Source organism: Antennarius striatus, chromosome 7 (assembly GCF_040054535.1).
Source record: "Antennarius striatus isolate MH-2024 chromosome 7, ASM4005453v1, whole genome shotgun sequence".
Lineage (NCBI taxonomy): Eukaryota > Metazoa > Chordata > Actinopteri > Lophiiformes > Antennariidae > Antennarius > Antennarius striatus.
Genome location: NC_090782.1, coordinates 11,121,961 through 11,146,123, shown reverse-complemented (window position 1 = coordinate 11,146,123; position 24,163 = coordinate 11,121,961). Strand labels below are relative to the sequence as shown.

Below are 24,163 nucleotides of genomic sequence, written 5' to 3'. Positions count from 1 at the left end.
ATTTGATCACTTTCACCGAAACTTCATAATATGTGCACATTAGAACTACCCTCAGGTCTGAGTGAACCTTGCTCGGTCTTTAGGCGCTGCACCTTGCTCTGTTTCTGGTTTGTAAAGCATTACGGGAATTCTTTAACACTATGAGGTTACTAAAGTAACGGATAAGGGGAATTAGGGGATATTTTCTGAACAGGCTCATGCTGGTCACTTTCAGCAGCGCTGATGTTTCAAGCACACATTAAACTTGTTAGAAAACACCTCAGAGGAGAACATGCTCTGCCAAGAGATGATGAAGTCATTGCAGGCCCTGCCCTGCTCACGTTATGTAAGTAAAAGCCAGGAGCAAAACGCACATGACATCAGTCAGGAGCTGAAATCTCACATCAAAACAACATTCAAAAATTCTCCTGTCAAATGTCAGCATATCAATAAAAAAGCTGACAGTTCATTACTAGCTGATTGATAGCTTACAATAGCTTAGTAGTGTATAACTACATTACTTGCAAATAAAAGCCTCTTTTATTGACAGTAAAAATGATTATCTCTGTGTTTCTTGCAAGAGTTTGCTGATTATTTTTAAACTTGAAGACTCCACACGAGCCCACTGCAGACTCAAAGGATGGACAGTTTCTGCTTCACACCAGTTCAAATAAAACACAGTCTTAACATGCAATCAGCTCTCTGGGCTACAAATACACTATCATCTCCACGTGTAGCTATTGGCTAGAAGTGCGTGGTAAACCAGCCAATGGCATTGCGCTGCATTGTTACTGTGTGTGTGTGTGTGTGTGTGTGTGTGTGTGTGTGTGTGTGTGTGTGTGTGTGTGTGTGTGTGTGTGTGTGTGTGTGTGTGTGTGTGTGTGTGTGTGTGTGTGTTCGGTGCTCCTCCTGCCTCTTCTGTGGGGCGAGTGGGGGAACACAGAGAGGGGGGGGCTTGCTGAAAACAGAGCCGACCTCAATACTGAAGCCAACCGAGCAAGATGATTTTTTTGTGTTCGTCTTTCATTGCCTTTCCTCATTTATGGATGCAATTTGTTAAGTAAAAAGCTCCATACATCAGTGAATCCTGAACACTGTTTCTCAGTGAATTATCATCTCCGTCTCATATTTATAGTAGTACTGACTTTTTCTCTCCTTATGAGCAACACCACTCTGTACTACTGTAAAGAAAGGAATTTATGTTTTTCTGTAGTCATTATCTCTATCAACACATATACAGTACTGGTCAATAATACACACTGATAGGCAGCATTAGCTTAAGTAGCACGGTAACACCCCTAGGTAACACCTAGGGGTTTGCCCACTCCAGTCCAGACTTTCCGTGGATCCTGACCAGAGTTTACTCCATTCTGAGAGCAAGCCTTACAGACTAAACCATAGGTAGGTTCTCATAAGTAGCAGCTAGAGAAGTCTGGGTACAATTACTCCCACCTTCATTTCAAAATGGGTGTTTTAACAGACAGCTGTAATTTTGACTGCCCTTCCAGCTTGATATGAATCCTCAAGTCTGCTTGAATCCCAGAACTTGTTTATTCATCCCAGTGTTTAAACTCATCTGCTCATATCACATTACAAATTCGTCCTAGTTCTACTGCTAGGTCTTCCATAGCCTTTTATCCAAAACTGTATAAAACCAATTTGGTACAAACATGATCCCATGCAAACACACAATCTACAATAATACTTCTGCAACAGGAACATCTCAAGTGATACAACTCAAGTGATTAATGACTCAACAATTTATTGATCAACAATTTTTGCTTAAACATTCATTAAAAAAATTCAAACGAAGATGGGGAAAATGTTTCAAAGGGTTTTCAAAGGATTTGCTGATTGTCTATTGAAGATGTTGCCTTGGAAGCTGGGAACCTGATGATCAAAAATGCGGCCACACTTGATTAATCTAGAAAATAATCCCTACCCATTTGTGTCACTCCATGTATTCTATAGCTGTTATATCTCTCAAACACATACAGTCACCTCTGAATCTAAACTCACGCTCTCATACTGGTAATTACACCTTATTATTCAAACTGTGAGCATATGTAACTGTGGCATATTTCCACTAATTCTCAAGATACCAGACTTTAAAGCATTTCTTTTTATTTTAACCACAACTTATATGAGCAACTAAAAGTGTTCCATGAATCTTATACCACAGTCTTGATTTAAAGCAGGGGTAGCTGTAGGGCATCGTTGAAAGCTCAGAAGAAAGAGTGATTTAAAGCAGGACCACTCAAAGCCAAGGATTAGCATTCTTTCAGAAGTTGTAGAGGGTTGAATGTGTGTGTGGTGGGTGTGTGTTAGGGCAGGCGGGGGTGGGGATGGGGGTGAAAGATATCTTTTCTCCACATGTGAAACATCCCAGACTCAGCAGCCGCCACTCAGTTATGTGTGACCCCGTCCACCCCTCCCATTAAATTAGCTGTTATCTTGTGAAAAGACTCATTGGTTTGATTGTGCGGAAAGTTCCACGTTTGCGCTCCCAAACAGTGTCTAGAGGGCTGTGACATCACTAATCAGTGACTAGATTTTACTCTAATTGCTTCACAAGAACCAAAATATAAATGCGCATTAATCTGCTTCCTGATGTCCATGGTCCTCACACTCAGCCAACACAGAAACACAAGAATGAATGAGCAAACAATATATATTTGATAAGTGGCAGAAGCATCTCTCTGGTTGATCTCCATTGCCCTTCTTGTGTGGTCAGTAGGTAGGTCAAGGGAGAGCTGCAGGAATGTGAGAGGAGAGGAAAGCCAACAATGCTTTTAGAGCCACAGAAATCTTGTACACAAGCCACTTGTGCAGTTCCTGTGGTTCTGTGTGTGCTTAATAATCTCCCTTTAAAGAAGAGGCACAAAAAGACAAGGAATTTTAATTGCCTCAGGTTCAACTGTCGGTACAATGAGCTGGGTAAAGACTTCAGCCAGAGGAAACGTAGTAAACTGAATAAGAAAAAAATCTTTAAGTCAAAGACATTCAGAAAGAAGAACAACTTTTTCCATTAACCATAGCCATAAAATGAATAGCTGACAGAGCGTGGGAACGATCCAGGGAAGTGACTGTGATTTGTCTGGCTCCACTGGCCATGATATCACAGCAGGGTGAACCTGACTCAACTAGAACATTCACAAAGAGATGAGGCAGATGAAGTGAGAGACGAACCAAGAGAGACAAGGAGAAGTCGAGGGAAGATCAATGGTAATTTGTTCTCCCCAGTCTAACAGTGATTTCTGAGATGGCAAACACATCAACTCCATAGCGGAGGAAGTGACATCACTGCGAGCTGAAAGCTTATCCCACCCTGGCAAGCCCAGCTGGAGATCCACTAGTAACTAGATCGAGTCTCTGGGTCCAGAGGCTTTACTGCAGCTCTTATCATCAGTACCAAATCTAAAGCACAAGGTGTTAAACAGCAGCCACCTCAGTGCTATTAGATCATAACAACATCCAGGTTGTTAATGTTATTTCAACAGTAAGTCCAGCTTGAAGTCAAATTAGTATGTTTGCACAGTCAAGACCGAATATTTAATGTTAAAGAAATAGTTATAACACTCTCATGTCTCTATGCTAAATATTGTTGTAGTTTTACGAAATCTGACACAATAAAATTTCCAAGCAACCAGCAAAGACTCCTAGAATTTATATTCTAGAAAATGGATGGATGGATGGATGGATTGTTGGATGGATTACAATTGGAAAGTTCTGCTGGTGTTGACAAGTGTATTGTGTTAATCTAAAGTAGCTGATTCCCTTTAACTCCAGTTTTCTGCAAAGGTGAACCGTAAATAGTTCTGTAACACTAGTGGAGTTAGAAACAAGAGATTGACTACATTATTTTAGTTATTATACTGTGTGGGTTCTCTCTGGGTTCTCCGGCTTCCTCCCACCTCCAAAAGCATGCGCTTCAGGTTAATTGCCCGTAGGAGTGAGTGTATGTGTGTGCATGGTTGTCTGTCTTAGAGTGTGGCTCCGCGGTGCACTGGCGTCTGGAGTGTCCCTTGCCTCACGCCCCATGCCAGCTGAGTTAGGCTCCAGCTCCCCTTGACCCGCTACGCCGGATGAAGCGGCAGTAGATGAATGAATGAATGAATGAATAACCTATTTATATACTATCTACACTTCAATCAACTTATCGTATGGTTTTGTTAAAAAATCATCTTGCTGCATGAACAAAATATTCTGGTATTAATTAGCATGTATTGTAACTTGACCTGAACTGCACAGACATGACAATGGTAAAACTATCAACTAAAGACTTTTGGAGTGCTCAGCACTGTGGAGTGTTGCTGATCATCAGATGTTAGTCAGGCGCATGTTGTTTACATGGTGGTATGTAAACATAGACAGTACCTTTGTCCGACGAACTGCATAAGCCAAATTTACCTAAATAGATAAATATTACTGCAGGACAAGAGCAAAAACAGGAATATTTTATTATAGAAAGGTTTTTTCCTTCAGATCTTTGCAAAAAGGCAATAAAGCATATTTACCAAAGCGTCATCAAAATGTTAGACTTCCTTTTATACAGTCTGCTTATTTTATATGTTGCTAAAATCTTGGGTAAAAGAATAGAATTATTCATACATATTCAAAATAAGTGTTTATGGGCCTCTATCTTGGTGCAATTTTGCCGATATGAATAGAAATAAAGGCAGCTTGGGTCAATGAATTCAAATCCAAACAGACCAGATGTCACTCGCGCTGGTGTGGGCGGGACTCTTGATTGAGACTGAATATTAATAAGGAAGAGGGATTTTCCACATGCTTTGTCTTTGCCCCAATACGGGTTACCATCGGTGACACTAAACTTCACAGAGATGTAAGTGTGTCACATAAACTGAGATACTCTTCAATCAGGGGATTAGGGACAACCAGTGTCCCGGATTAAAGTGATACATATATGATGCATGTTTTTCACAACTTATAAAAACAGCATGTATGTAAAATATATTGTACATGTATTATGTACAATGTTGCTGTAGATTTAGCTTAGAAATCTCAGCTCTTAACAGAGATACATACGGATGGAAAAGGCACGGTCACCTTTAGATCTAAGCCCCGACTTTGGAATCGACGGGAGGGCCCCGCCTAAGGATCTAAGGCTGCGTACTGGCTCGTATGGGGTCAACATTTCCACTATGTAACTCGGGGCCAGACCCAGACGGGCTTTAAAAGTGATCAGCAAAATCTTAAAATCAATTCTAAAACGCACAGGGAGCCAATGGAGGGAAGCCAGGATTGGGGTAATGTGATGTCGCCTGTTAAAACCAGTAAGAAGCCTAGCTGCTGCATTCTGGACCAGTTGGAGGCGGGAGAGTGATTTATGGTTGATGCCAGAGAGGAGTGAGTTACAATAATCGAGTCTGGAGAAGATGAATGCGTGAATTACTTTTTCTAAGTCGGAATGTGGGAGCATGGGTTTGATTTTGGAGATTGTTCTTAACTGAAGATAGCAGGACTGGACAACTTTATTGACATGAGATTTGAAGTTGAGGTCTGAATCGAATATTACTCCTATATTTCTGGCAGCGGATTTAACATTAACGGACAGGGGACCAAGGCTATTTTTAATGGGACTGATGGAGTTTGGAGGAGTGAACAGTATGATTTCAGATTTGGAGTTATTGAGCTGAAGAAAGTTTTGGGCCATTCAACAGTTGGTATCGTTGAGACAATCTAACACAGCAGCCAGACTTCTTGGGTCATCCGGTCTCAGCGGGAGGTATATCTGTGTGTCGTCCGCATAGCAATGGAAAGACACGCTGTGACGGTTGATGATCTGACCGAGTGGAAGCATGTAAATAGAAAATAAAATTGGACCTAAAATTGAACCCTGCGGTACACAGGTAATCTGAGTTTTCGAGGATATGTAATTACCTATGGTGACCGCAAAGGTTAATACACAGCATTCTTCAGCCCTCATCTCTTTCCCAGTGGTTGCATGCTTACAATTACAAGTAAAATAATAAATGGTCTGTAAGGTGGTGATGAAACAATTCTGACTCAATAGCAGAATAGCTAGTCTGAAATGACAATAGCGGGAGCTTTACAGGTGATACCATCAGGACTGGGGCGGCATGGTGGCGCAGTGGTTAGCACGGCGGACCCGGGTTCGAGTCCCGCTCTGTACGGAGTTCGCATGCTCTCTCTGTGTCTGCGTGGGTTCTCTCCGGGTTCCCCGGCTTCCTCCAACCTCCAAAAGCATGCGCTTCAGGGTGATTGGCTGGTCCCAAATTGACCGTAGGAGTGAGTGTGTGTGTGAATGATTGTTTGTCTCTATGTGGCTCAGCGGTGCACTGGCGTCGTGCCCGGAGTGTCCCCCGCCTTACACCCTGACACTGCCGGGATAGGCACCGGCTCCCCCGCGACCTGCGTTAGTGGATTAAGCGGGTTAGAAAATGACTGACTGACTGACCATCAGGACTGTGGGTAACTCATTGTGGTTTTGCTTCAACCTTTTTTTAATGTGGAGCTTGCTAAACTCATTAGTGAGGCTTGCTACGCTGCTTTTCCTTGTCAAATTCCTTACACCAGATGCATAACTAATTCAGATCTGATGTGTGTTTATTTTCACGCTGAACTTCAAGTGCATTTAAAAACAATGAGTATCTTTGGTTAAGACATGTCCCACCAGAGGAACTTCCACTTTGTTTATGGAAGGAAATGAGGTCTCAATGGATTGTGGTTTAGGCTTGTTACTCTCTTTGGTGTGAAAACAGTGTATGTTGGTGTGGTGTCTGACAAGAAACATGAGCAAACTGACCTCATCATACCTCCTGTTTCCTCTGTTATGCTATCAGCTCTGTGACCTTGTAGAAGGTAAAAGTCCAGATGGCTGCGTCACATCTGTGCTCAGAGGAATGCATCCTCTGTCACCCTCTTTCTTTGCCCTGAGGGCTTTGGGAATGTCTGTAGGGTTACTCGGTCATCTTTCCCATTTTGACTTTGTTGACTTACACTGATGAGCGTAACCAACCCAAATCATGTTGTGTGGCAGCAACACAAACCTTTGAGCAATAAGAAAAAGAAAAAGAAATCTAATAAACCCCCCCAAAAAATCCAGAGGAAGTCACAGTCACAAACAGAACTGGGCTTGAAGCTATTTATGAAGATGAATCCCACAGCGTCATAAAAGACAGATTAGATAAAACATCATAATCCAGGGGATGAAAGGAATGCGCTAAATTATTGCACTAACTCGTTTGTTGTTCTGTTGTTATACCTCTAACAATCAAAGGGATTTAAATGAAGATTCAAACAGTAGATATTTGACCATCCTCACATTTTCCTCTTACATGTGAAATTCCAGTGTGTCAGCCCTGACCTTCTTTTTGACCTCTTATCATAAAAGTCTCTTCTGAAGGTCTGCTGAAGGTATTCTTTGTGTCAGTGATTACCACCCTCCCACAGACATCCTTCCATGTCAACATAGGCAACACCATCACAAAATTGTCCAACAGCAATCCACAATATCATTGTAAGGAAATGTGATTCAATAAACAGACGATAATAAATTTGACTTCATCAGTCAAATATAATAACATAGAATGTGCTGTAAATCCATTAGCGTCACACATTAGGCCAAACAAATCAATTTATCTTCAATGCCCTCATAAACCCATGACTATATGTGACTCTGAGGAATAAATAGTACAAAATGCACGTTTTACTGAATTTACAGTGTCAACAGCTGCCATGGTAACAGTTGATATCTAACCAAGACACTGACAAAGCTCAGACCAACCTCTGCATTCAAACTAATGGGGAGGAAGCAGAAATTCAGCACATAACTGCTTTTTCCATGTACTACAGAACTTTATTGAAACAGCTTAAACCCAAATCACTAATGGCTTCTGGTTTGCTTACACTGGGTTTAAATCATGAGGAAACATTTTCATTTTGCATTCATTACTATTGATGTTTCCACTCTTTTCACGCTTGTTTATCCTGGTTTTGGTTTGCTCAGACATCAAGTTTCTGCAGTTGAAAGCAGAGGAAAGAAAATCTTTTTTTGCTGAGCAAATAGCTATAATCTGCTTCACACCTTTAGGCTCATGTTAGTGACTCGTCTCCTAATTACTGAAATATGTAGTTGCAGAAGCCTACAGGGGCAAAAATAACCAGCGTACTCTTGAAAAGAGAATAACAGGCAATATGAAAAACGCAAATTGCAGGCTTACACCTGACCATATCCAGAATAGACAGATTGTTTAATTCATGCCACTCATCTTTATAGATCTTCATTATATTTTGCCTTTCATTTAATAAAAGCCATAGGGATGACACCTGACCTAAATTAAATTCATTAAAATACAATGAGTGTGTATATTTTCACAATGGGTAGCCATAGTAGGACTCAAACCTCTGACCCTGGGTCAGTTCCATGGTCACTGAGAAACAAAGGCCCCTGTTGCACATATACGTTTCACAGATGGAGAAAATGGAAGCAGCTGTCCTGTGCCTTTCAAAGAAGAAGCATGGCATAGTTCTTGCTTAAAGCATGACTGACTGCACATGACATCACCGGAGAGGCATGCATCCTTGTGTATTGGTATTGGAACTGAATTGATGTCTGTTGAGAAGAATCTGATGACTCCAGTTGACAACATCGTGGAAGCACTAAGAGGGGAGAGTAGGGATGGAAGGGTGACTGATGCACTAATCCATGAAACAAGGCTGAAATGTCAATGATTTATGTGATCTATCATTGTCAGAACTGTCCAGCGTGAAATGTGATTTGACTTCACTGGCAGTGATAGAATCAAAAGGAATTCCGAGCGTCAGACAAATGGCAAGCTCCCTTGCAACAGCTTGAAGACCTTTTCTCCAACTTAGCTTGTAGTTCAACCTTATGTTCATTGGATGTTACTTTGAATATACCTTTCTGATATTAGTCTGTAATTTAGGTCAATGCAACATCTTAAAGTTTATATTTTTGAGATTTAAATATCAATTATGTTACATTTTTACCTCTGTCAATGAGATTAGTTTCTCACCTTTGTCTACTAATAGCTGTCGCATTATTTGTAAGGAAAAACTTGGACAGACTATTAAATTTGGTGAAAAGATGGGGCATGGGTCAGACATGTCCAGGACTGTTCCGTCTTGGAAGAGTTATGAGCTCAACAGAGTAGTATTCTAGTCTGAGACAGTTTCACTCCCTAGCATGAAGTCATAAATTAAAAGGTGATTTACACATGGTGGGGGAGGGGGCCTGAAAGGTAAATCACTCTTGGATACCTTTGACTTCGATCATTCCTAACATCTCAAATTTCTTTAAAATTCTCAAAGCAGAGGTCATGAAAACAAAAGCAATGGGAAAAAGAACTAGTCAGGTTAATGTTGGGAAACCTGTGTATCTAACTTCAAGTGTGTTCTTCATGGTTACATCTATTATGGAATTTACAGATTTTTTTTACCTGATAAACAGCTAACGGAAGGGCAAGTCTGACTCTGTTATTAGTTTATCCTTACATTAACTGGATGACACTTCTTTAAGAAGATCAGGATTGGTGCTCCTTGAACGTGCTTTGGTGAGATTAAAACACAAATCTTTACACACATGCAATATCAACAGTCATAATGCACACCTGTTCAGGAGATTATTTCTCAGTTTTAGAACCCACATCATTCAGTGTTGATGGAGTATATACTGCATTCTATATCTGTATTTGATTCTCCAACAGACTGAATGGAGATATTTTTGTCTGGCAGAACAGCAATGAAGAAACAGGTAATACCAAACAAGGCGTAGGGATGTTACTTCCTGTGGATGAGTATAAAGCTTCACAGTTTGGACAACGTCAAGACTTAAAGAACTGAGACACGCAAGATTTCTGGACATCAGTTAACGATTTCACAATCAACAGAACTCCTCCATAAAGACAGAACAAGAGGCAGCACTAGAGTGATAAATTGTTTTTCAAAAAGAAAAGGCTACAGAGCTACAAGAGATATAATCAACAGATAACTTGTGTTGTGTAATCTCAGTCATCTTCAGTGATGGAAAAATAAAATATTTTCTGGAAAAACCAGCACCTCATATTCCTTCATGTATATTAAACAGTGGTGCAATGCACAGATGAGTCCAGTGGCTCCTCAATGTGTTGTCGTCCCTTTCTCAGATTGTGTTTAAACCAAGAGATCAGACACTTGTAATCTCCATTGTCCTGTCCTAGTAGACAGGGTCCTACCATGGCCCACTTTAACAAGCATGGCCATCTGCAGAGTCACAGATGGTCCCAACACTGTCTCACAGGTTCACACATTTAGATGTTGGGTTAACCTGATATCGGATGAAAAAAGAAAAAGAACACACACACACACGGTGTGAAAGTGAAGAAACAAAGAGAAACTGGTAAGTCTTTTGATAACGCATCACAATCCATGAGCCGCGGTATGCAGTTTATTATGTTTGTAAATCCAGAATAACAGGGCAGCTATTTTTCACACCATATCTACACATTCATCTCAGCTCTCTGACTACAACCTGCATATGCTTTTGATTAGAATTTGTTATTCTCATCTGTAAGACTGAAGTTTGATCCACCTCTCTACACGGCACTGCTATTAAAACATAAGTTTGAAACAAAAATAAAACTTTCCCACCTCAAGATCCAGTCAGTTCAAAGCACCAGGAACAATCATTTACTGGAGAAAACAAAGAAACAACAGCTTTATGGTGGGACTGAATAGATAATATGAGGGTGATGAATGAGGCTTTTTTGTCACAAGCTGGTGCCTTGGTGGAATTTAGTATATGAGTGGACAAACAGAAGAGCAATAAAGCAAGTGAAGAGACAGAGGCCCACTTTAAGAGCACATTCAGAGGAAGAATTGAAATCAGTGGTCATCAACACGTCCTGCCAAATAGTCCAACCACTACATTTCTTTCTTTTGACACAGTGCTGCCAAGGTAACTGTCCAGACATTCAGTGAATGGACTTACAACTGACAGCCTCATTCAAACAGGTCCTATGACCAAGATCTTTCGTTCTGATCTGCCACACTGATGAAACTTACGGGTGTCATACCCAGCATGTTAGCCGTGACCTTCACCTCACGTTAAGGTGGAATTGGAGGCTAGGGTACCATGAGCTCTGATGGGTGAGTGTGGCCTAGCTTTGTGTCCCTCAATAGAGAGGTAATGAGTCCAACAAAACTTCCCGGCAGCCCGCCCATTGGCATGCAGCTCACCAGCACAAAAGATCTGCATAGTAGGCCTTCATCCCAATGCCAGTCTGCTTCAGCATGCGAGCTGTTAAAACCCTGCTTTCCAATGCATTTGCACTGGCACTTTTATGTCTGCATTTCAGTCTGACTCAACTTTGCAATCATTTACAGGCTGGTAGAGATTTTGGGGAGCGGTTTGGCTTTTCTCAAGCCAGTCATGTTTATGCTTGGACGTTAAATCCAACTCGGATGTTTGAGTCTTAAATAGTACTGGAATGAAGACACACTGGAATGGGCAAGTAGCAGCACAATCTTCTCAAATGCAGATGATAATTTGTCAACTCCAAATTTCATAAAAGTAAAAATATATCCATAAACAACATCAACAATCTACCTCCTATAAGTTCTGAAACATTAGACCAATGACGGGTGGTCAGACAATATTAGAGGTAAATAGTCTTGTTTTTTGTCCAAGCCTGTTGGCATTATTTTTTGTCAGCCAACTGAGTATAAGATATTTTCTGCTGAAAGCATTCACGAAAGAAAGGGCGCTTTAATTTTTCATTCATCAACGTAGCCCAACATCACAGAAGAGCAACAACTAGGTACATGCAGAAAACTGTTCCAACGGTACGAAAATAATCAACACTGTTTTTTTTTTCATAACAACGGTTTGTACAGCTGAAACACAGAGCCTTCCAAATTTCTGTCTTCTTTACATCACTGAAGACAGACTACCATAACCTGCTGTTATAGTAAGCTGAAAGTGCAGAAAATGCATGATGGTTGTTCATAATTGTTGTTCTAAATTCTTAGTGGTGCAATCAGGGGTAAGTGTGTGTCCTTGTCACTGAGACTGCATCAATATAAAAGTATTCTGTATTGCCAACTAGTTCTTTCATCAGAGTTTGTGGTCTACGAAGCCCAAGACTGAGAGAAAATATCATGCAGCAGTTGTAGTTTCCTAAAAATAAGTTGATACACATCATGACTTAGGCCAAATTTGACTACGTAATGCAATTCTGCGAAAACATAAACCAGAAGCCGTCAGCATCCAAAAAACCATGCTCAAATTTTACTGACTCCCTACAAATCACCCTGTCTTCAATTAAACCTCAGCAGTGCTTTTAGTTGGTAGGCACTCATTATTTCTATAATGAGGTGTATAAAATTGGTCTTGTAAAACACAAGCCTCACACTGTATGGAATTGTTTGGAGATATAAGAGTTGGACAGCAAATGCTAACATTACACCCACACTGAAACACAATACAAATGCTGATGTGTGGTTATGGCTTTCTGAGCATTTTTTTTTTTTTTTTGCTTAATGAAAGTCTGAGGGTACTGGGGCTGAAAGCCAACAGATGGGACTTATCAGCTGGTAACAATACAGCAACACCTTCAGGTACTTTCCCTCATGCACCATGTCCAGCTATCATTTCAAATACAGCCTGAGGGACGGAAGACTGTTCAGATAAACAATCCACAACAGGCTGATTAGCCATCAGTTCAGTGATGCAACAGAGACCAGCAGTTCTTGCATTTCCCATAAATGACTCGTCATGACGAGCTATTTCTGGAAAGTGATTCTCCGGGGTCTGACAGTAAAAGTAAAACCCAAAGCTTAGTCAGTAAAATATATATTAAGACAAATTAATACTAAAATACAGTTGCTTGGTAAAGCTAGGACAGAAAAGTGAATGTCTCTACCTCACACAAAGAGAAACCAAAAAAGAAAGTTGTGTTTTGTATCATTGGTAAATGCCTTTAATAGCCTCACTTTTGTACTTTCAGCTGTGTTTAGACTTCACCACTGATTCTAGATTTAAACTATCGCCCACAGCAATCATGACTAACAAAAACAACAAGAAAACTCAGAAGGTTTACAGGAAATCTTATGTTTCGGTTCCACTCTAAAGTGTCCCATCTTTGTCCCTTCATTACGAATGTTTGTCTTTAAGATAATACAAACCAAACAACATTAAAAAAAAACATGACAATAATGTTCTACATATTACTGCTGCTCATTTAGCAAGAATGGAAACCCAAAGAAAATGCTCATTTGATTTATTCAACATTGTATACTTGAAAATGAAGCGTAAAGTCTAACAGCACATTGTGATGGCTTTCTGCCTGATGCAAAAGGCTGCCAAGAAAAGACTGGGCAAACCATCAGAGAAGCCCAACAGCAGCTATTATGGAAAATAAAAAACTGGAGCTGTCCCAGATATTATCTTATTTTTCTTTCTTCACAACAAATTTACTGGTATAGGACTTTAAAAACACACTGTAGTAATACACATCCATCCACAGGACTTGACTTGAATTTCTTGGCATGTATAGTGTACAGTAAACATGGCTGTAGTTTGTTGTGGTATAATTACACCACTGCTTCGTGGTAAGACTGCTCCAAAACGTTTTGGAGACATAATGCCACGGTATGTTCGAGTCTAAAGAGGCGGAGTCAGAGGATTTACCCATTGCTGCACCTTCATTATAGAAAAGCAACAATAAAATGTCTCATTCTTTCAATACATGTTTTCAGTTCTCAGATGTCAGTGGAAGTTCCCTTCAAGTCGCAACTCCTCATTGAGCTGTGAGGGTACACCCTGTTGAACGGTAACTAGATCTGTCTTCTGGGTGAGAATCTATTTCTTGCTAACATGTGGGATGAATTGATGGCAAGCTAGAATTTCCTGTTTTCTCACGAGTAAATATCTAATCAGAGTATGAGCTGTGTGCAGTGTAAAAACAACAGTCACTAGAAAAATTAAGGATTTTACTTAGAAATGAAGCGAACCCAGTTCCATTCTGAGACAAGAGGCATTTGATTACTGATTTGACTGAAGTTCGGCAAGTTCAAAGAAAACTGAATTCTCTGTTTTACATATGAACTCACTGTGCAGTCAGTTATACATTCACACTCAGAAAGCAAATCAAATATTAACCTATGTAATGTACCAAGAATACCACCCATCAATTCTTGGTTGAGTGGTGGCAAGTAACTGTTAAATTCAGATGTCTGCCAACTAAATACCACAATACAATGAAGAGCAGGTCTTCTATTTGCATGACAAAGCACTTTTTTGCAACCAGAGCAGGATGGCCTCTCTCCAGTGGGGCTGCTGGGAGTGCTGACTAAATTAGAAACGGGGAAACAGAGATGTGTTCAGGTGAGAGACCCAGAATTACAGAGAAAGTCGTCAGAGGAGCAGAAGAGTATACAAAATGCCTGGAGCGTGCAGGCACAAAAATTACTGGCAAAGATAAAATATAAGTCTGAAATATCCCAGAGGTAGAGAATATAAAGAGGAGAGGAACAAAAGCCAGCGTGGGTGAACTTACGTGTGCTCTGAGGCACAATGAGCCTGGTTTGGAGAGTCTTTCCTGTCCAGGAAAGCTTGTGCGAGGGCCTGAGGTCATCTTCAGTGCCACAATTAATACCATCTGGAGCATTAAAATGATGCACATCTGGGGCAAAACTCAGTGAATGAAATCTTCACTGGGAATAAAATGAAAGAGGGAATTGAGAATAATTCCTGACCTGCAAACATATGATTGATTCATTGTGTGGCTTTGAAACATTCTGCAGCAAAATGAAGTCTCTTTGAGTGAAAATTTAACGTTGCAGTCAGATCAGTGATGCTTGTTCACAAACAATCCACCTGCCTGCAACATAGGGTAATCATTAAAAGTTTAAATAAGGAAGACGAATACCCGCAGGATGGAACAGATAAGTACAGGAAGGGACAGTCTGGTCCCTAATGGCAGTGGTGAGAGGGCAGTCTTTGCGATATGCCAACAACACAAAACATTCTATGAGAGACGATACCTTCTTCGGAGTTCATTGTTCTTATCAAGTGCCAAACAAGTCACAAAAATGAAATGAGGCAATATCAAACTCATGTCTATTAAATGTAATGAGAAATGATGGAAAAGAAACTTTCCTGGCTCTAAAAAACCTTTTAAATCCTTCACCCATCAGCATGTGATGTTGTGTGTACTTGGTTCATAATAATATTGAACTGTAGGATGACAAGTTGTGGATTTATGAACAGTTCTGTGCCAGTTGGCTGAATGCAAGGAATTAGACTAAAGTCTTCAATACTCTTCTTCAGTGCTACTGAAGATGTCATTAAAACGTTAAACAACTGTGGAGCATCTTCTGTCTTGAATTAGATTATGAAAAATGTAACCTAATGCCTGGATTTTTCACGGGAAGAGAAATCCAACTGGTCTAAACCAAAAAGACTAACATTTACACACACACACCCTCCAATCTGCAGGTGCTTTCTTTCTTTGCATCACTTGTGTGAAGGTAGGATGATTGATGAAGACTCTCTTTTAACTATAAAGACTCAACCCAGCTTATCCACTGGCTCATACTCAGAAGGGTGCTGAGAAGAGTTCACATTCCTGTCCAATCCCAGTCTAAACACCTGCATGGAAAAGATGGCAAATTCATTTCCTTCCTGTTAAAACACAGTCTTCTTCACTCAAATATTCCACCACACAGCAGGTCAAACCTTCATTTTGTCTAAATAATAAATTAACGTAGCATTTGAAGGTGTCATTAAATTTAGATTTGAATACTTGGATTACTTGAAAATTTGACCGCAACATCTAACTTCCGACAGCAAGAAAAAGTATCTCATATAAAATTCCTTTTAAGCAGCAGTAATTCATTCTTTGTGTCTTAGATTATTCATTTCTCAGTTTAGTTCACCCTAATTTCCCCCACCAGATAGTGAGGCAGTTCTTTATTTGGTGTAAAGAATATACAAGACTTTTTTTATCTCCTCTTCTTGCAAAGATCCTGAGATGAGTCTTAACATTTCTGTAAGAATAATTCCATTGCGTAATATTTAAGTCTTTCTTTGTTATGGCAGTGGTCTGGGAGGAGGGATGGGAAGGAGCTGGGTGGGAGATCTTATCAATACGGAGAAAACCCATGCAGGTGGCCTGAAATGCTTCTGGCAAGTAGCCGTGAGTCTAAAACCAGCTGAAAACAGCTCTGTGCTCGGAGCTGTCAATATTTTTCCAGGTTTCCACAGAGAAGAATGTGACGCAGAGGCATAGGTTCCATGCTACTGCAAAGTTAGCTTAGTTTGCAGTGTCATGCATATTTATTTTTGATATTTGGGAAAAATATTTTGCTCAAGCATGAACAATAATAGCTATGTGTGGGTTCACACAGATGGCTTTGCAGATGTTTGAAAGTAAGTACATGATGAGCTCATACTGATTTTTACTCCTAAACATCATGAGAATGGTTTGAAACTATTTGTTTTTGGTAAAGTTGTGAAGCATCAACCATTTACAGACACCACAGATCACAATAGCTCCAAATACAACCAGAACCACATCATTAAGTTGTTTAGCTGTAGTTCAAGTGTTCAGTGTTTAAAATGAAGATTTAAGACTGAGCCCTCTTTGGGAGGAGGAAACATGCAGCAGTTGTCATGCAGGTGCTGACTAACAAACTGGATTGGAAGACTTTGTTTAGCTGAGTTGACTTTGACAGTTTGGTCATGCTTGGCTTTTGAGCAGCTTTTCCTGCTCTGCTGACCCGTGGCTATTCAGTACCATGTCAAACATTAAATCTACTCTAATTGGTTAGTCAAATCTCCAGAGGCTGGGTGATAAGCAAGATGGGGGGAGCGGGTGTTTTAAAAGGGTGTGTTAGAGGGGTTTTGGAGGTCAGCAGGCGTTCGAGGTCAGGGGAGTAGATGATGACTTTGCCCCCCCCCCCACCTCCTCTGCAGGACATACTTGAATTGTCTTCTTACGACCACAGTCCCACACTCAGTAGTCTATAAAGAGTGGTTAATGCTGGAGAATGGCATTCAGTAAGTGTAAGTGTGTGAATGAAAGGCAGACATTCGCCTCTAGGGAGGAAGATAGCTTATCATGGTCTCAAGAAGAAACAACCCAGTGCCACTACAACAAACTAGAGCTTTACCTCCTCTGAAGGAACCCAGCGTTACAAAACCAGGAATCTCATAAGTGTGTACATTCCAGACAAGCAAACGCAGCACAAATGTCACCTGTGATGCTGAAAATAAACAATACATCAGCAGAAGGATTTTAAATGAGTGCATAGACACCCACCAGCAGAAGCACTTGCTCTCGTGGAGGGTCCCACCACAGGAATGTAAAGTGTAATCACTCACACATTCCCTTCAAGCAAAGCAATGAAAACCCTTCACCTTAATTTTAACAAAATGTCTCCTTTCATAAACAAACACAGGCTCCAGTTCCCCTCCCCACCTCGTCTAATAACACCGACTATCAAGACCAATTTAGGAAGCACATGTGGGGTGGAAAGTCACAGAAGTGCAGGCAAGAACTGTGGTTTCCTGATCACTGGATTTTTTGGAATGCTTGACTTGACAGAATGGATCAGAAGGAACCAGTTCTATCAGAGGCAGAGTAGTCCGCCAAGGTCTGAGGTGCTGAGACACACACGCACACATGCATGCGCACACTGACACACACACACACACACACACACACACACACACACACACACACACACACACACACACACACACACACACACACACACACACACACACACACACACACACACACACACACACACACACACACACACACACACACACACACACACAGTGAACCCCAGTGAAACCATGAGTTCAACTCAATAGAAGCACAGCACTTCCCATTTTAAAGTCAGAATACTTTCGAAGTAAAATGTTTATACAAATACATTAAATTACAATAACCAATCATGAAAAACACCACTGGAATGAAAAATGCAGAATTACAGAATTGAATATTGCCACAAGAAGAATCAAACATTACAGAGCTGATTCACTGTTTTCTCTGCCTTGTCAGTGTGGAGGAATAAATGAGCAAGCCTTTGAAATGTGCTCTATAATTAGCAGGAGGACTATATCAATGGTAGGTTGTCTGGATCTGCAGAAATATGCTCAGGTTTCTGAAAATGAAAGACAAAAGATGAGTTGGAGGTCTCCGACCAAGATCCACTCCTTTCCTTTGACTGAATGTTTTTAAAAAAAGTTTTGTTTTTCTTTAGGGAGAAAAACTTAATGCTGCAAGCACTCATTTATTTTTTACTCACCTATTTCAGAATAAATAGATAATACAGAGACTCTGCAGTGTATCCTAACATGGACCTCAGATGGAGTGTGCATTGACTCTTTGTGGCAGCCTCACTTAATAAGAGTCAAAGTCCTAGTAATGGGCGGACTGGGTCAATGGAATGCAGAATATTTGGATTGTCAGCAGGCTAATGTGCTTTCCTGGTTTAAGTTGCTCTAGTGGAGTTTATAGTAGCATACATGACATGTTAGATCAGACCACGAGGATCACAGAGCTGCACAAACGTCACATTCAGTCATGGAGAACTGGCACTGGTGTAATAGCAAGAGACAGAATGGTTGTAACCACTGAATATGAGTATATGAAGCTCAGTCTACTTCAATATTCTTTAAACAAGCAGAAATGCACAGCAGAAAGCATCAAGCACATTTCAACAAGTGAGAAACCGTAACTACATAAAACTTGAATTTTATGTCAGATGTGAGAAGCACCAACAAAGGTATTACATACAAAGGTATTACATAATTTAAATTCTGTATATCATCTGCCCACATACTGTACATACCATAACAATATGTATATAATTTAAGTAATGTATATAATTGTGATGTCATAATTGAAAACATGTTTCATCTCATTCAACTTCATGCTTTATACACACAGTTTGAAACACTGACACATGTTGAAGCAACGTGGGTTTGATGAAATCCTGGTCTTGTATCAATAATGAGCTTACTCAGTAGATTTGTGCTCTGGTATTGTCAGACTGGTTCAGTCTGTATGAGGAATGTGTTGTTCTGCAAGCCATGTGCTCTTGGATCAGAAAGTCAGAGAGGCACACGCCGCCACAACTATTAAAGCCCCCCCACTCCCCACGGCCTCCAATGTAAGCCAGTGTAATGTAAAACCCAGCAGAGTGCTCTAATGTTGGACGGCACTATAGAGCCTGGTCTAGCTGAGGAACTCTCATGGTCGTCAAACACAGACAGTGATGGGGTGTCACAAGAGAGCTGTCCAAACAGGGCTGAGGGATACATGCCAGACTCTTGGTGTGTAAATACGTGTTGAAGTATGTGTGGGTGTGAGGGTGTGGATAACAGGCAGAGGAAGTGCAAGAAGAGGTTTTTTGGGATGGATTTAGAGGGATTACCAAACAGTGAGCTTTAAAGTTTTCCTCTTCAGAGACGCATTCGTGTACGCATTCGTTGTTTCTTTAGTCTTACTTATTTTGGATTCCAGAGAATAGAAACCCATTTTAATCAATTCTGGACAGCAGAAGTCTCAGTCGTCTACATATGGATGCATCCTCAGCTGATTTTGTTGATATAGAAAGAGAAAACTACACACAAGGCTTAGAGCAGCGGTGGTGCCACCCCAGTGGATCTGAATACTCTTCCACATGATCCCACATATCTGCAGCAGAGTTCTTTAGCATTCTTTCTAAAGACATGCCACAATCACAACATACAGGCCCACCCCCACCTTCTGAGCCCACAATACATTGACCTGATCCATTTAGACTAATTGTCATTCGGATGAGGGAGGGTTTTGTTGTTTAAAGCCACCCCTGAATCTATTAATATGAAAAGCATAATTAAGAGTAATTAGACCTGTACCGGATGAAAAGGGTTATCTGCCAGCCTTGCATGCAAGACCTCCCGTGCATCTACATGTGGAACAAAGGGGTTAATATCACCCCCAATGAATCCACTCTGGGATGTAGACTGTTGGATCCTTGTTCAAAGAGTACACTTGCAGCTATGAAGTAATGGAGCCTCTTCAGACAGCAAGACCAGCATGCACAGCCATCACTGCATCTCATAGCGTCTGCGTTCATCCCAAAACAGAACAGGCCAGGAAAACCACCAAATTCATTCTCGACCAAGATCTATAAAAACTGGTGAAAAAAAATCTCAGGAGACATGAGGATCTGATGGTAGGAAGCAAAGCTGATGCCTTTAGGGAAGCTAACTCAATCACAGACCACAGGAAGGAAGGTCCGGGGAACATGCAGAGACTTGCTAAACATGAACCAAATCCTCTGGAGTGTGTCCGAGCTGAAAACTAATAGAGACAAGACAAATGTGCGGGGTAGAAAGGGGTGCAGGGATTTCATAAGTGTTTGCTGGTGAGTTAATGCACGCACACACTAATACCACCACACCCATGGTGGGGGCACAGAGACTACAGCAGCCTGGATAGCCACATGCTGTTTCATGGGGGTCATGAATTCTTAGTGGTGGCCAAGCAAAGTTCAATAAATACAAGAAGCTGGGAGAGCATCACGTTTAGCTGCTGAATCAGCTGTCAGATCTTCAGGCTGATGAGTGCTTTTATAAATGAAGTTACACAGGGGTAAATGGCCACAGTGCGTCATTAGAAAAGTTAACTGCAATTTCACTGCCCGACCGGTGACTATTACTGTGTCTCTAGCTCCGTAATAACCCAAGGGCTTCCGGTTGGACTCCAAGCTGTCAGAAGCTCCTCTGCTCGGGGGAGAGGGAGGAGCAGCGTGTGGATGTAAATCTTTTTCAATTAATTAATTAAATAAATTATTAATTTGAATAAATTAGTTTAAATTAAAAGTAATTAATTCATTTTTAATTAAAGAATATGTCACAGACACAACGAAAGACACGTTAAAACTAAATATGAGTAGAAACAACACACAAAATAGTCTTTAGAAACTTACAGTGTCGCTGCTGACGCTCATGAATGACTTGATGGTAACTTTAACGCGCTTTCAGGTGTTTTAAAAACAAAACAAAACTAATATCCGTGTTGAATTACACTTTATGCGACACTTTGCTAACTTTATTTCTATCTACGTCAGCACTCCGTTAGCCTCATCACCGGCTAACAGCGGAGGGACGCCCCGCCCCCGCCCCCCGCCCCCTCCTCCTCTCGTGCCCTCGTGCTGCTCCTCGGGAGTCGCGCGCGGGTCGTGAAGCAGGCTGTTCCAACACTTCCACACATCCAGACGGAGAGCATACGGTACTCACGCACTGCCTCCTGCTTGGGGTCCAGCTCGGAGCAGCTCTGCTGGAGCCGGCTGATCTTACCCTGCAGACCCCTGACCCGCTGGCTGGTGGCCGTCAGCTCCAGCTCCAGCTCCTGGAATATGGAGCAGGCGTGTCTGGCCAGGTCCGACAGCTGGCGCAGGGTCCGAGATAGAGCCACGTTACTGATGGAGACTAGGTCCTCGAAAAGTAGACCATCCTCGTTTGGGATCTGATACCTGCACATTAAATGAGGTTCCACGAGTCGTTTGGCAAACGGCATGTTGGTGCGGACCGTGGAATAAATCCAACAAAAGTGAGCCAAGAGTGAGCAGAAAGCGGGTCTCCCCTCTTGCTTCTGAGTTCAGCTGCTCCTGATGCCCCCCATCCTTTCATCTGTTAGAGAGGACTTTGTGGCTCCTGGCTGGTGCCGGGTCATCTGCTGTCTGCGCTGCTAGTGTGTTTTTCACTGCCCCAAAGTAGAGGTGGTTTTTAAAACAGGCAGGGGTGAAAACCTGGAGCGGATTGTCAGTCCCGAACTGGATCAGGACCGACCAGCCGCGCAACACAGCACCTGGACCACTGCAATATCTTCACTGAAGTAAAGTAATTTGTTGATAACTCAATTAAAGGAAACCGATTACCCACAAACATGTGACATAACTAGTTATTTAAGTCATTTTAAACAAATCGCACACACAAAATCTATGTGGTTCCAAATTTGGGGAAAAACAGAATAACTTCTGTTCATGGATATGTTTCACCATTTCACAAAAATAATTAATTACTCAAACCACAACCGAAAGATTTGTTAAAATAATGCTTGTTTCCTTCTTTCTTTTAAAATCTTATTTTTAGACGACACAGAGTCCTTATGTAACAGATCCTGGACCAGCGTCACACAGCTTCTATTATTTAAACTGCGCTGGTTTGGCTGGATCCTCAATGCTTTATTGGTGGAACTGGCAGATTACTTTGACATTTCCTCACAGATAATCTTGGGACAGTCAGAGTCAAGTTGGCTGGGTGTCTGGATTTGAAAGATTTATTCCAAAATCATTTGCATTAGCAAGGCAGTATTCTATATTCTGTTCATTTTTTAAACTATGATGAAACAGTAGGAATTCTTGTTCTGGGGTCTTTGCTCTCATCTCTGCACACAGGCCTGACAGCCTGTACTGAGCTTCATTCACATTTGCTGAATGAGTGTTTAACTAAATCCCACCAGCTGACAGAGCCAGAATCGGCAGAAGTGATCGCCTCACAGCCCTTCCTGTCGCCCAACTAATGTCCACAGCAGAAGTGCAACATTTGCAAACCCATCCTGGGACAAAGGAGAGGCGAGAGCAACGGCACATGTCGTCATCTTTGAGTAATGGTGCTGCAACAAAAGGTCCAACTTTAACGGACAAAAGCTGTTAATCTTTGCTGTGAGAAGGGTCGGCTTTGACAATAAGCTACCGGGGGGTGTTGGAATTTATTCAAAACCCCAAAAAAACATTACAAACTATTTCACAGTGATTTCAACATAGAGCATACTGTACATTTGTCATTTAAATTCCGACTTTCTGAGATGTAGATTAACACTGAGGTGTGTAGAGGTCCGATTCTGTCCCTGGAGACTGTTTCTATTTGTGTCTGAGAACTAAATATCATTCTCTCCAGCTACACAAATCAATAATAGGACTAACTGCATAGGTAATAATCCTGTTGCTGCCTGCATGAGATGGTAATTACATCAAACCGGTATTTACTCAGAGACAACACGTGGCTGACACATATAGTTGGCTCACTGTGTGCAGCTGCTGTCTTGAAATGCAAACCAAACATTTCTAAGTGGTATTTGAAGATCAGTGAGCCCCTTTATTTTGGTTTAATTAATATACACAGCCTCCTGATGTATGAGATGACTTACAGTATAGGGAGGGGATACTGTAAGTTGACACAGCAGGTACTGACATGTTAGGCCATTCCATGTGTTGCTTATGGCACAGAGTAGTTGCTGGAGTCTTGTTGCTGTCTGGCATCCGGTGTCTGTCTCCCAGACTCGGCTCATTGACTTCAGCGCATTCATTTTCTCAGATGTGGGAGCAACAGTGCCACAGCACAGGATAAGGCACCATTCGACTTCGGTTTTCCTTGGATCCGTTTCATTTTACTCTTGAAAATATGATGTGATTTCAATCAGCCAGAAGAACTCAGCTTATACTTGTCTTTGGTTGCTCTGCTTGTCTCAATAAAGTCTTGAACAATCCTTCACATCTTGAAAAGGATTTATGTTCTGCTATTTCCAGGAAATGAGAGGGAAAATACATCATCCATGCAAAATCTAGAGCTGAGAGTCCACAGTCATTCTCGCAGCAATGTGAAGATGCTCTTTGACTATGCTAACTTTACTGATACTGGGTCTGTTGTTTCATTAGATATTAACATTCCAGCTTAAAACATTTGCTACTCGGCATTCAATACAAAGTACAATTAAGTTTGATGGGAATGATTAGTTTGATGAACTGACCAATTGAAAAATTAAAATTTGGACCTTATGGTGGGGCAACATATTGAGTCAGAAGAGGACTTAAGTTTGTGAGACTTATTCTGGAGTGTATGAGCCAAAATTCTATAGCAATCCATTTGATAACTCACTCGAAACTACGCTTGTCAGCTTCAGGATGGCACTTCAGGTGAAGTCGAGGGCTCAACAACGTCACGAGGACACTGATCTGAAAAGTGGTGAATGCCCTGCGTTCCCAAAGACAAGTGCTAGTGCGGCTAACAAGCAGAATGTTGATACAGCAAATAATTTGAAAATAACAAAACAACCAAAATTAATTGCTTGTGATCAGAGTAGCAACTTAAGAGTACTTGGAAGGGTTCTTGTAGATTTGAATGGCACATGAA

The 24,163-nt window shown here is 41.2% G+C and overlaps 1 protein-coding gene across 2 annotated transcripts in view; it reads right to left on the bottom strand.

Moving 5' to 3' along the window:
* The window catches only part of nhsa (Nance-Horan syndrome a (congenital cataracts and dental anomalies)), a 54,414-nt gene extending 32,504 nt beyond the window's left edge, over window positions 1-21,910 (bottom strand). For both annotated transcript variants that reach the window (XM_068318520.1, XM_068318521.1), the window contains exon 1: window positions 21,269-21,910. In XM_068318520.1, the coding sequence (XP_068174621.1) occupies window positions 21,269-21,548 (280 nt within the window). In that variant the 5' untranslated portion in view covers window positions 21,549-21,910. The remainder of the gene's footprint in view (window positions 1-21,268) is intronic.
* Window positions 21,911-24,163: the final 2,253 nt, after the last annotated feature.